Source organism: Mus pahari, chromosome 7 (assembly GCF_900095145.1).
Source record: "Mus pahari chromosome 7, PAHARI_EIJ_v1.1, whole genome shotgun sequence".
NCBI classification, from domain to species: Eukaryota; Metazoa; Chordata; class Mammalia; order Rodentia; family Muridae; genus Mus; species Mus pahari.
This window is the reverse complement of record NC_034596.1, coordinates 105,284,622-105,296,894: the sequence shown is the minus strand read 5'-3', so window position 1 is coordinate 105,296,894 and position 12,273 is coordinate 105,284,622. Positions and strand designations below refer to the sequence as shown.

Below are 12,273 nucleotides of genomic sequence, written 5' to 3'. Positions count from 1 at the left end.
GGGCGGGTCCGAGGACATGTCAGGGTCACCCTCATACCAGGGTCTGAAACTAAAGACAGACATGCTTTTTGTCAGACATGCTGCTGCTGGCCTACACCTGTTGGTACTGCACTGACTTCTTTGAAGTGGGGGAGCTGCAGGGATGTCCCTGTTGCTGACATCTGGCCATGGAAAGCTTCCTGAGGCCAGCCAAGGGCTGCTGGGTGGTCCCCCCACTCCAGATCTTTGGAGGAGGAACCCTGGTGACAGGCCTAGAGGAAGAAGGGGGCACCTTTGAAAGAACATGAGATCTGCAGTCTTTCCTTGTGAGCAGAACCAAGGGCACTGACTTACCCCAAAGCAATCCCAGCAGAATGGAGAGAAGGGAGGAACAGGGGACGAACCAAATGCTTCAGTCATGGTAGGGCAGGATGAGTGCTCGAAACCAAGAGGTCGCTCATGGAAGCACGGGGACAGGTGTGCGAGAGGAGGGCACTTCCAGCAGGCACTGGGGCGAAGGCACACCCAGGACAGATGGCAGCACCAGAGACAAGGTGGGCTACCGGGCACCAACCCAGCTGTCCCCGTGCGACCATGGGGAGAGCCCAGAGGCAGGCAGTCTGAAGCGCAGGCCCAGCTGGCCAATTGTGGGCGCGCCTTTTGGGCAAGTGGCACAGATGTGGTGGTTCGCACACATTGGTTTTGCCTAAGAAGCACCTGTCGCGTGTAGCACCCATCAGTGTAGAGCACCGTGAAGTGTGGTGCATAGCAAAAGGGGCACCGGGGCAGGGCTCCAGGCTTCTCATCACAGTGGGAACAGTGAGCTGAGAGGGCGGGCCTCTGCATTCACAGGCTGGGAATCAGCTGGCCTCCCTCCTCACAGGGAGGCCAGGGTTACTGTTGCCAGCCTGGGCAGGCCCCAGACCAGTGGTCTCTGGAATGCTTGGGGCTCGGGCACTTCTCCTTCATGCTGTGGGGATTTCAGGGCCCTTGCAGAGACCTGGAAGGGTGTGGCTTCTGCTCACACCTCCCTCCCTTGGAGTGGAACTAAGCTGCTCTTGGGGGCCTACTGTTGGAATCTATGAATATTTAGCAGCAGAGGCTTCAGGAGCCACCAACGGAGGCCTGGCTTCCCCAGGCAGGTTCAGAATTGTCTGAGGGCCCTGGTAGAGACGAAGTTCTGGTGGTGGAGAGAGATCTGGTTAAACTGTCACTTTCTAGAACCATGGTGAATGCAAACCCAGGGACAAGAAGCAGCATGTCACATCTAAGGCACATGTACCGTATGCCACCATCTCTGAGCACGGATGTTGCTTTCAGAGCGCGCTAGCCGGATGCAGCAGTATGACAGGATGGGATGCTCGCTGGGGCCTCCTGCCTGCGGCATGGGTCACCTGCCTGTCCCCGGACACTGACACTGGAGACCAAGGCTGGTGCTGTCAGCAACAGAGCTTGTCTAAACATGGGGCAGAATTGTAAAAACCTATAGGATTTTGTTTAGAACTCCAAAGTTCAACTAATGCCCTATTTTAGGGTGAAAACAATTGTAAGTCTGAACTGATGCACAGCATCCAGAGCTGTCCCTCTCATCGTCATTGTGAAGTAGTGTCACTAACTACGACAGATATCGAAGGGTTACATTTCTAACGAGAAATAACAGCAGGTTCAATATTCTCTTTCCTATCACAAGTGATAACCAGTGTTTGATATTTTACATTTTCTTCCAAGAAATATCAGTCTATCAACGTTTTAAAACAAAATGTTTGCAGTAACAATTATTTGTAGAATTTTAAATTAAAAATGACTTCTGAATTTAGAGACCTTCTGCCTACTCAGGGTCTTCTAACAAACAAATTATTAAAACAGAGACCAGATGAGGCCTTAAAAATAGACAATATACTATATTTGAAACAAGATTGCACTCTTGCATTTTAGGATGACTACATCGGGATTGTGTTACTATTTCCTAAGTTCTCCGTGTAAGTTGACATGCTGACACATCCAGCTACCTCCACGTGTGTTCTCTTTTTGGTGTTTAAGTTAAGGAAGAAAAATCAAGTTTCTTCTTAGCATATATGTTCCCATCTTAATTAACTAGATCTTTTAAAATGAAAATGAAACCCTTCTCTGACAGCAGTATTTATCTTGTTGATGGATAAATAATTCTTCAGAGTGAGTGTGGCTAGTCTATTAGAAAATCCGTTGGGGTCTGTTTTCACATGTGGCTCTCCTGTCAGCCACTCGACCTCCTTCTCCTCCTCCGGCTGCCTCCTCTGTCCCACAAGGTCCTTTCTGAGGGCGAGGACCTTCGTGAAGACAGACCGGTTCAACCCCCCCAGAGGAGTTACCTTCTGCTGAATCCACCTCCCTGCTTTCTTGTCAGGGGTCAGGCAGATCCGAGGTATCCACTATGACTTTAATAAAAATTGTATCATCTTTAATATACGTCCCGTTCTCTAGAACAGTTTGGGCGACAAAGACTGGGCAGCCAGAGGCGATATTCATCTCTCCAGTGGGTTTCTTGAAGCTGCTGCTGTTGGGGTCGGGCTTGAATGCATCTCCCAGATGACGGCGAGAGGACCCCTGATCCATCAGCATAAGTGTCACTTTCTGCTTGAACGGCCATGGCAACAGAGCATCATATTCTCCACGCATAATGACAAAAAAGAGCGACAAGTGTGTCCCTTTCCCCATGCCGTCCCCATTCAGGTAGACCCTGGCACACATCTTATAGCCAAAATAACCTGTGTAGAAGGGCTGGCTGTAGAGAGACAGGGTCTTCCCCATGACCGCCTCCTGCTTCCGGCGCTTGTAATCACGGATCTTCCAGATCAGCACACCGTTGTAGCTGGCGGTCTCGAGGACCTGGAACCGCAGGTCCATGTCGGCCAAGCGGATGTCATGAACACTCAACATCTGGTCATGCCGGCTCAGCTGGGACTCCAGCAAGCCTGTCATAGGTAAGAAAACATTTGGCAAATGAGACATGGAAACATCGGAGCACACCTGCACCTGTGTCTGGAACAGCAGCCCACAGACACCACTGTGAGTGCAGAGGGTGGGCATATGCAAAGCAGACACGGCATGGGGCATCTGTGTTGAATATTTCCTCCCCTCTCCTCTGGTAGTCACAAGGTACCAGTTGCCAGGCCAGAGCTGTCAGAGCCTGACTACCTATTTGCCACGTTTCCTGCCCTTCAGTCCTGGCCTCCTCAGGGACATAGGCTCTGAATCCAAGCTGCCTCCTACTCTATTCTAACCACACACTTGCATCTGTGTGATCCAACCCATGTAGCACAGTAAGCCACCCCTGCTCCCTACTCCTTCCGTGAAAATCATCACTGCTCATTCAGACTCAAAGCGACAGGTATGCATCTGCTCGCAATACCTGGGCAACACTAGGCTGTCTATTTCCCCTGCCTGGTCTGCTCCTGTCTCCAGGCTCTCAGGGTGTGTCAGGGGTGCCCTGACCAATACACCTTGACATCCTCATGTCCTGCGGGTCACCTGTAGCCTAGCCAAGCTGGGCCTCGTGCAGAAGGACAAATCTAAGTGAAAACTGCCCCTACTAGAGGCCTCCCAGCATGCACCGCCTGTGCCTGGGAGCAGCTGCCCCGGACCCAGGCCCACTTACCTGCATTGCGAGCCGCTTGGCCCGCGCTTTTGTCTACGCTTTCCAGCTCAGTCACTCGGTTCTGGAGTGATTCCACACTGCTCTTCATGCTGTCTGCTTCCTCCCAGTTCTGCCGGAAGGGACGGATCTCCTTGTCCAGTTCTTTCAGTTTCTCTGCTTGGCTGTCTATTACTCGCTTCCAGACCAAAGGGGTTAAGGATAAAAGCCAGTCAGAACTCTGAGACCCCCCAAATGCAAGCTGGAGCTGTTGCCCCGTGTGGATAACCACTGGCTGAGACCCACCTGCCTCCTGGGCGTCTCTGGGGATAGGAACTTATGTAGAATACAGAGTGAAGCTGTAAACAGTTGGATTGAGACCTGTCTCACATGAGAGACCCGGCAGTGTGACACCCCGTCCAGCCTGTATTTGTGTTTCAAGTCACCAGAAGGGCTGGGTGGATCAAATGAAAGGTGCAACTCCCAACACCACAGTGTGCACGTGGCCCAGAGTAGTCATTTTCCTGCCCATATCTCTTAAACGGCTTCCCCAACTTAGGCCATTTCTGGGATGGCCAAACTGCCTGTTTGTCACGTAACTGCAGCCAGACATCACACCAATGTCACATGCTCTCCTTTCAGAACCCTGGCTGTGACCATATCCTCACACTCACAGATGTCATCTCCCTGTCACCTCTGGTACCATAGGAGGCCAAAGGGACTGAGGTCAAAGTCTCATCTGACTAGTGAGGATTCTCAGGGCGCAAGACCTCTGGCCCTGTCAATCAAAGGTTAGGATGAGGGAGTCACAATGATGACCTGGCACCATCTGCTTGTCCTGCTGCCTGGCTCAGGACAGAATGCTTCTGTCCTGTGACTAGAGGGAGACCCTAGAACTGTGCCAAGGATCAGGGAAACAAAGAGCTCTCTCCATCCTTCCTCTACCAGAGACCCTGGGTGTTAGTGGCCAGAGAGGGCCTGGCCCATGAGAGTAAGTTCTACACTCAGGGGCACCAGGACATATGTTCTGACACTGGCCTGCCAACAGCAAGGGCCAGTTCCACACTGCCTTAACTAAGTAACTCAGAAGAGCTTTTTATAGAAACATATCATTCTACCTGTGATGGTACCAGAGACTGGTGTTCCAGTTGGGGATTAAAGGGCTGTGTGTTCCCGTGACAGTCATGGGGAGAGTCCCATGCTCGAGCCTGACTGTGTCCCTGTGATGGAGTCAAGGACCTGAAGTTTCTGTTATGCAAAGACTCTATAGAGCTCCAGTGGCAGTAGAACAGCTCTGAAGCCACTGGTTATACAGGGTGCTCAGGGCCCAGCCTACCACCTTCACTTCTTTTGGAAGTCTATATTTGAAATGCTGGGTTTCTGTATCTTTGTTGGATGTGACCAACCAGGAAGGAATGAAGGAGGCAGGTCTGGAGTCCTTCACATAGAGTACAAGGCTAACGTGAATCTCCCTGTTCTTTTCAAGAAACCTGATACTGACATTTAAGAAGGATGGGGGTGGGGTGGGCAAGGAGATAGCTCAGCACAAGATTCCTTCCTGTGCCAACACAAGTCGCAGAGTCCATGTGAAGGGCTGGGGACGGCTGCATGCGTTACTCACAACCCAGCTTTATAGGGTTTTCTGGCCACCAGCGTAGCTCCCATTTGGTGAGAGACCCTTTCTCAAAGGAATAAGGTAGAGTGACAGACCAGGACACTTGACATCCTCTTCCACCCTCTGGGAATACATATGTGTATATACATGTGCACATATACAACCCCCCTACAGACTTAGCATAGATAAGGTCTTCAATTTTCAAAAAACCTGCTATGTAGATATCTTTATTTTATTTTTGGTTGTAAGCCTAGCCTTTAATGGCTAAGTCATCTTTGCAGCCCCATGTCTATTTATTTTAAACAAGAATATATAATCAGAGGGATATTTGACTCCATAAGAACTCTTCTCTGTGGGCCAATCGTACTGACTTTAACGAGCCACAGTTTGGTGTCCCTGAATGCATTGCCCCCATAAAGCCAACTGTCATCTGCACTGGTAAGAAGGAAAAGCACAGGGTGCGAGGCAGTGCTTGCTTAGAGGACCAGCAAGGAAGCCCTGAGTTGCTCCTTCCCAACAGCTGGTGACATGCAAAGGAGGGGACAGGGCCACCTCACTGGCCGGGAAGCTCTCCCAGCAAGTATGGTGCACGTTGGTGTGTGCTACCCCATGCAGAGACCAGGGTATGCACTCTGTGTGCAGGTATATGCTCCACACAGTGGGCTCCCCCACACAACCTAGGGGAGCATCCTGGCAAGGGACTGTGCTGTTTTTCAGACAGACCTTTCATTGCATAAACAAGAGTGTCGAAGCAGAGAATAGGTCCATTTCAAGCCTCCTCTATGACCAGCCAAATATTGAATGCTTGGGCACTTGGTGACCTGAGCCACCAGTGTTTCTATAAATGCGCAGCCTACGTGCAGGTGTGGGGTTCAGTTACAGCTTCAGAAGCTGGGAAGCAATTGTCTCACACATAAGAAATATCCCCAACTCAAGGTCTCAGATGACCAGCTGTATACACTACAGCTTCTGGGCTCTGGTGACTGTCCTCTGCTATCCCTTGTCACCTTCAGGTCACTAGGCCCTGGCCATACAAGCCTGTTCAGTGAGAGTGTGGCCTGTGGCTGCTCACCCGAGTGAGCCCCGCGGCATGAACCTCTGGGTCATCAACTGGCAGCTCCACGTGTGGCTCAGCTCAGGACTTGGCTGCTTCCCTTCCCACCCCTTCTCTGAGGCAGGGATCACACTATGCTGTTCAAACTCAAGAGGTCCTCCCATCTCAGCCTCTCAAATAGCTAGGACTATGCAAGTGCCAGTGATCCTGTCTTTTTGCTCTTTCAATGTGTGTGTGTGTGTGTGTGTGTGTCCCACCACACATATACAGTGTGTGTGTGTCCCACTGCACATATACAGTGTGTGCGCGCGCTTGCGCGCGCGCGTGCATCCCACCATACATATACAGGAGTCAATTTTCTCCTTCTACCATGGGTTCTGGGGACTGGACATAAGGTGTCAGGTATAGTGACAAGTACGTTTATCCACTAAGCCACTTCTCAGCACACACACACATATTCTCTCTTTCTCTGTCTGTCTCTCTGCCTCCCTCCCTCCCCCCCCCCCCCCCCCCCCCCCCCCCCGCCAATATCCCTTAAAGTGTTTAAGATGGAACCCAGTGCCTTAGGCATGCTAGGCAAACCCACTACCACTGAACTATACACACAGCCCTTTTTAGTTTTCAGACAGGGTGTCACTAACTTGCCCTGTTAGCCTTGGATTCTTCATCCAGGCAATACTTTAGTTTAATGATTTATTTTTATTTTATGTGCATTTGTGTTTTGCCCTCATATATGCTATATGAGTGTTGGATTCCTTGGAACTGGAGTTAAAGACAACTGTGAATTGTTATGTGGGTGCTGAAAATTGAACCCTGGTCCTCTGGAAGAGCAGCCAATGCTCTCAACTTCTGAGCCATCTCTCCAGCCCCGTGGCTACCATTTTGATAAAGAAAAGATGGTTTGCTAGGTGTACTGGGTAGTTTTGTGTCAACTTGACACAGCTGGAGTTATCACAGAGAAAGGAGCTTCAGTTGGGGAAATGCCTCCACAAGATCCAGTTGTAAGGCATTTTCTCAATTAGTGATCAAGGTGGGGAGGTCCCCTTGTGGGTGGATCCATCTCTGGGCTGGTAGTCTTGGGTTCTGTAAGAGAGCAGGCTGAGCAAGCCAGTGGAAGCAAGCCAGTAAGGAACATCCCTCCATGGCCTCTGCATCAGCTCCTGCTCCCTGACCTGCTTGAGTTCCAGTTCTGACTTCCTTGGTGATGAACAGCAATGTGGAAATGTAAGCCGAATAAACCCTTTCCTCCCCAACTTGCTTCTTGGTCATGATGTTTGTGCAGGAATAGAAACCCTGACTAAGACACTAGGCTTGGGGGCAAAGCTCTGTAATCTCTCCTCTTCTTTTTCTATTTTCTTATTTTTAAGACAGGGTTTCTCTGTATAGCCCTGGCTGTCCTGGAACTCCCTCTGAAGACCAGGCTGACCTTGATCCACCTGCCTCTGCCTCCTGAGTACCAGGATTAGAGGCGTGGGCCTACCATACCTGGCTTTGTAATGTTAGCTACTTGAGACAGGGTTTCTCTGTGTAGCCCTGGCTGTCCTGGAACTCAGAAATCCGCCTGCCTCTGCCTCCCAAGTGCTGGGATTAAAGGCGTGCACCACCACCATCCAGCGTAATGTCAGCTACTAAAGAGGCTGAGGGAAGGGGGAAATGCCAGCCCAGGCTATGACATGTTGAAGGCCGGTCTAGGCAACTTAGTGCAGACCTGTCTCAAAATACAAAGTAAACAGAAGTGCACTTCAGCCTGTTCAAGGACCTGGGTTCAATCCCAGCACTTGCAGTAGTTGGGGGTTCATAACCCAGACCAACACCTTTTCTTTTGTTTAGTGTGTGTGTGTTCTTTAAAATTCTATTAAGAGACCATCCTTCAGGTTGGAGAGATGGCTCAGTCAGTTGAAGTGCTACTAAGCTCGCTGCCACAAGACCTGTATTTGATCTCTGGAACTCACATGCTGGAGACCTGCAGACCTCCCTGTGACCCCACCCTCTGACCCCCCCCCCCACGCATACTGTGGCACATGTGTACGTTGCCACACAATGGAATGAAAATACTAAAAAAACAAACAACAAAACTTCCTGGGCCAGCAAAACGCACAACAGTATCAAAAGTACAAAATTGTACAAAAGTATCAAGTCTACTTCCTTTAACCCTTTCAGTACCACATTCCTGCTGTGACCATGGAGGCCAGAAGAGGGCACCAGAGTCCCTGGAAATGGAGTTACAGACACCTTGTAGGTTCTGTGAATCAAACCCCTCTCTGTCATCTGAAAGAGCAGAAATAACTGTGCAGCCCTGCAAAAGTTTATGTGTTTGTTGTTTGGGGGCATCTTTGGATTATTATTTGAAATAAAGTTGGAATGTGTGTGGGAAAACTTAGAACACAGCAATCTGGTTTGATTTCACTTCAGTCCTTGGCACACAAGTTCTTTTTTTTTTTTTTGGTTTTTCAAGACAGGGTTTCTCTGTGTAGCCTTGGCTCTCCTGGAACTTACTCTGTAGACCAGGCTGGCCTCGAACTCAGAAATCCACCTGCCTCTGTCTCCCAAGTGCTGGGATTAAAGGCATGTGCCACCACTGCCCAGCAGCACACAAGTTCTTATGAGCAATATCTCTTATCAATGTATAGTAATACAAACAGATTCTACTCTCTCTCTCTCCTTTTTTGCAATGTAGGGGATGGGACCTAGGCCCTTGCACAAACTAGAGAAATGGCTACCACGGAGTGACACCATCCTTAAATCACGGTCTTTAAGCTTCACACGCTCCAGTGGGTGTTGGGTTAGCTTCCCAGGCAGGGTCGTGCTGACCCGAGCTGCACCTGAATGTGCACATCGGCTTGTGAGGGCCCGGCCTGGCTGCTCACCTGCAGGTGAAGGATCTTGGACTCGTTGTTTCGGAGCATCTCCTTCTGCCTCTCAATTTCGATCTCAAAGCTGCAGATCTGGTTGTGGAGGCTCTGTATGCTCTTGTTTTTCTCAACACTTTCATTTTGCAGCAGGGAAACCTGAGGAAAAAAATCTTTCAATTAATTTAACAAAAAGTGGTTTGGTGTTAATTAACAATAATGATAGTAATTAAACTTTCACAGTATAAGCTTTCTACTGGCTTCTTAAAAGGAGCCCAGGAGAAAAATCCCTCTACACAAAAAAGAGGAATTCTGGAGAGCTAGCAGGGAGCCCTGTAAGCTATTTCTGTCTCTCCTGCAGCTTAGGGAGGTCTGGGGCAGGGACAACTGAATGTCAGAACAAGGGGTTGGTTTTGAAAGTGTTTAGTGTAAACAAACCTTATATCAGTGTAGATTCTAATTTTTGGCCAGGGCACATAATAAAAACCAGTTTTATATTTTATCCAGCTCACAGAAGCACTGCAGATATATCCGAAACAGGGTCCTCACAGAATCTCATCTGCTCTAACAGAATGGACTTGATATTTTCTGTTTTATTCTTTCTATTTGATATGAAATCATAATAAAAAGCTAGTCCCTGAAGGACATCACTAACTGAAACAGGGCAGGCACAGGAAGACAGACACTGCCTGTATCCACAACTGGAACCTAACAGCTCAGTCCAGAAGCAAAGGTAGGGGCCGTGGAACTTGGGAGGTATGGGAGCCACTGCCACCTCACAGTTTCAGTTAAAGAACTGTTCCTGAGATTCCCTGGTCATACAGTAACAACTGTCAACCCGGAGCTGCTGAGAAGAGATGTGAAATGTTCACACCACAGAGGCAGTGAAGCATTGCAGGCCTTTCAACTAACTAGCTTTTAAAACCATTTTCTAACATATGCACCTCCATAAAGATATACACTCCCTATGGACAGATCTTTAAAAACCAATCATGGCCCAATGAATATGACCTCACACCCTGCCAGGCCCCTGCCCAGTAGTGCTACATCCCCAAACACAAGGAGCTTGGCTGGACTGAGGTTACACAGGCACGTCATCTCATCCTTGGGCCGGCCCATTGCCCACTCAGAAATAGAGCTCACACCCAGAGAGACCCTGATACAAAAACTCAGTAGAGTGAGCCAGGTGTGATGACATGCCTTTAGTCCCACTAATTGGGAGGCAGATGTGAGCAGATCTCTGAATTCAAGTCTACAGAGTAAATTTCTGGACAACCAGTGCTACACAGAGAAACCCTGTCTGGAAAAAGCAAAACCCAACCAACCAACCAACCAAAACCACCAAACCAGTAAGATAGAAGGAAAACAAACACAGCATGCCCTCACCTGCACGGCTCACAGGCAAGCACGCCCTCACCTGCACGGCTCACAGGCAAGCACGCCCTCACCTGCACGGCTCACAGGCAAACATGCCTTCACTTTCCAAGATTATAGCAACACCGGCCTTCTTCCCGTTTAAGGTCACGAGCTCCTACACTATCAACCTGTAAACTTGTACTAATGGCAGAGGGCAGCGGCAGCAGCAGCGGCAGCAGCGGCACAAGGCTCTTCTGCGGCGAGTGTCCATCATTCCCGTCTGGACATCCAGACTGAGTTCCAGACTCTTCTTACCCTCACCCTAAGTGGAGCTATCATTTTAAACAAGAATATCATTGATACTTCTAAAAATACCAATTTTCCTGCACCAATCAAGTACTGGTTGAGCAGAAGCAACGAACAGTAACATGCACACACATACCAACTAGTCTTAGTTTTGTTCCTTTAGAAGTTCCTTTATTTGGACTATGAGTTCATACTCATATTAAAGAGCAAAGATCTGGAGCCCCTGCACACGGCTGCCTTCATCTGGCTCTCAGAGGACGGCCACTGAAGCCAGCAGGCAGGTGTGTTCCAGACACACTCCCTGTCAGTAAAACTGGGACCGACCTCTACAGCTTTAAAACATCCTTTGCCTCAGTACTTCCTAGGTTGGTGTACTGAACAGCCAGCACACACCTCAAGAGCCACTAAACTCCTGTGCTGCCGTCATACTGCCGTGAATGAAACAAGGAATGAACGAAACAACAACAAAATGACTTTTGAGACAGGCTCTCCGGGAGCCTAGGCTGGCCTTGAGCTTGCTCTGTAGCTAATTATGACCCTGACCTTCTATCCTTCTACCTCCCTAGGGCTGGGATTACAGGCTTGTGCTGCACCGCCTGGGTAAAACTAAGTAAGAGGAAGAGCCTTTGCGACAAGGTCCCTCTGTGTAGCCCTGTGTTCTAGAACTCCATCTGTAGACCTGCCTGCCTTGGCTTCCCAAGTGCTGGGGTTAAAGGAGTGTGTCACCACCGCACAGCTCTTGGCAGGCCTTTTTTTTTATTATCCCTTATCAGTTCTTGATACTCTTCTGCTACAAGCTTTTAATCTATGTATGCTGAATGTAAGTGAGCCACAGTGAGTGTGAGCCCACAACTATTTTGTTTTGCCTTTCTCTCATGGAAACACGGTCCTGCTGTGGGGTGACCACCAGAGAACAAGTGCCTGAGCCAGGCACACTCTGACTGGAAGAACCTAGCTGCAGGCTCACAGCCCCTCGGGGAGGAGGAGCTGTTGATAGTGGTGCTGTCTATGAAGCCAGTATAGCTGCTAAGAGAACCAACTGTAAACAACGGGGTGAAGGCAAAGGCTTCCTATCTAGGTCTCACAAAAGACATAGCTGTAGACCATGTGACACTAGTAACCAGGCATATGGGGACTGGCAAACTTGCTTTGTGAGGAACAGGCCAGTATCTGGGGTTAAGTGGTCTAGCCCTCCAGTCTCCATGCTATCAGTGCCAAGGCAACCAGAGCCAATTAATTCACCTGTGGGTGACCACTGTTCACAAAACTATGGAACTGAGGACCAGAGGATGGAAGTTGGGACAATCTTTGTCCTAGATCAGTGCTAAGATAACCCACAAAGAAAAGGAAAGAAGCCAGGCGGTGGTGGCGCACGCCTTTAATCCCAGCACTTGGGAGGCAGAGACAGATAGATTTCTGAGTTCAAGGCCAGCCTAGTCTACAGAGTGAGTTCCAGGACAGCAAAGGCTACACAGAGAAACCCTGTCTCGAAAAACCAAAAAAA

At 49.4% G+C, this 12,273-nt stretch overlaps 1 protein-coding gene across 7 annotated transcripts in view; it reads right to left on the bottom strand.

The window, feature by feature from the left end:
- Positions 1–214: 214 nt before the first annotated feature.
- Positions 215–12,273, bottom strand: part of Traf3 (TNF receptor associated factor 3) — a 102,108-nt gene continuing 90,049 nt past the window's right edge. For 6 of the 7 annotated variants that reach the window (XM_029540588.1, XM_029540592.1, XM_029540590.1 and 3 more), the window contains 3 exons: positions 9,126–9,266; positions 3,614–3,788; positions 215–2,930 (listed from right to left, as the gene is read on the bottom strand). In XM_029540588.1, coding sequence (XP_029396448.1) covers positions 2,359–2,930; positions 3,614–3,788; positions 9,126–9,266 — 888 coding nt within the window. In that variant the 3' untranslated portion in view covers positions 215–2,358. The remainder of the gene's footprint in view (positions 2,931–3,613; positions 3,789–9,125; positions 9,267–12,273) is intronic. The other variant, XM_021202218.2, reaches the window with a different exon arrangement.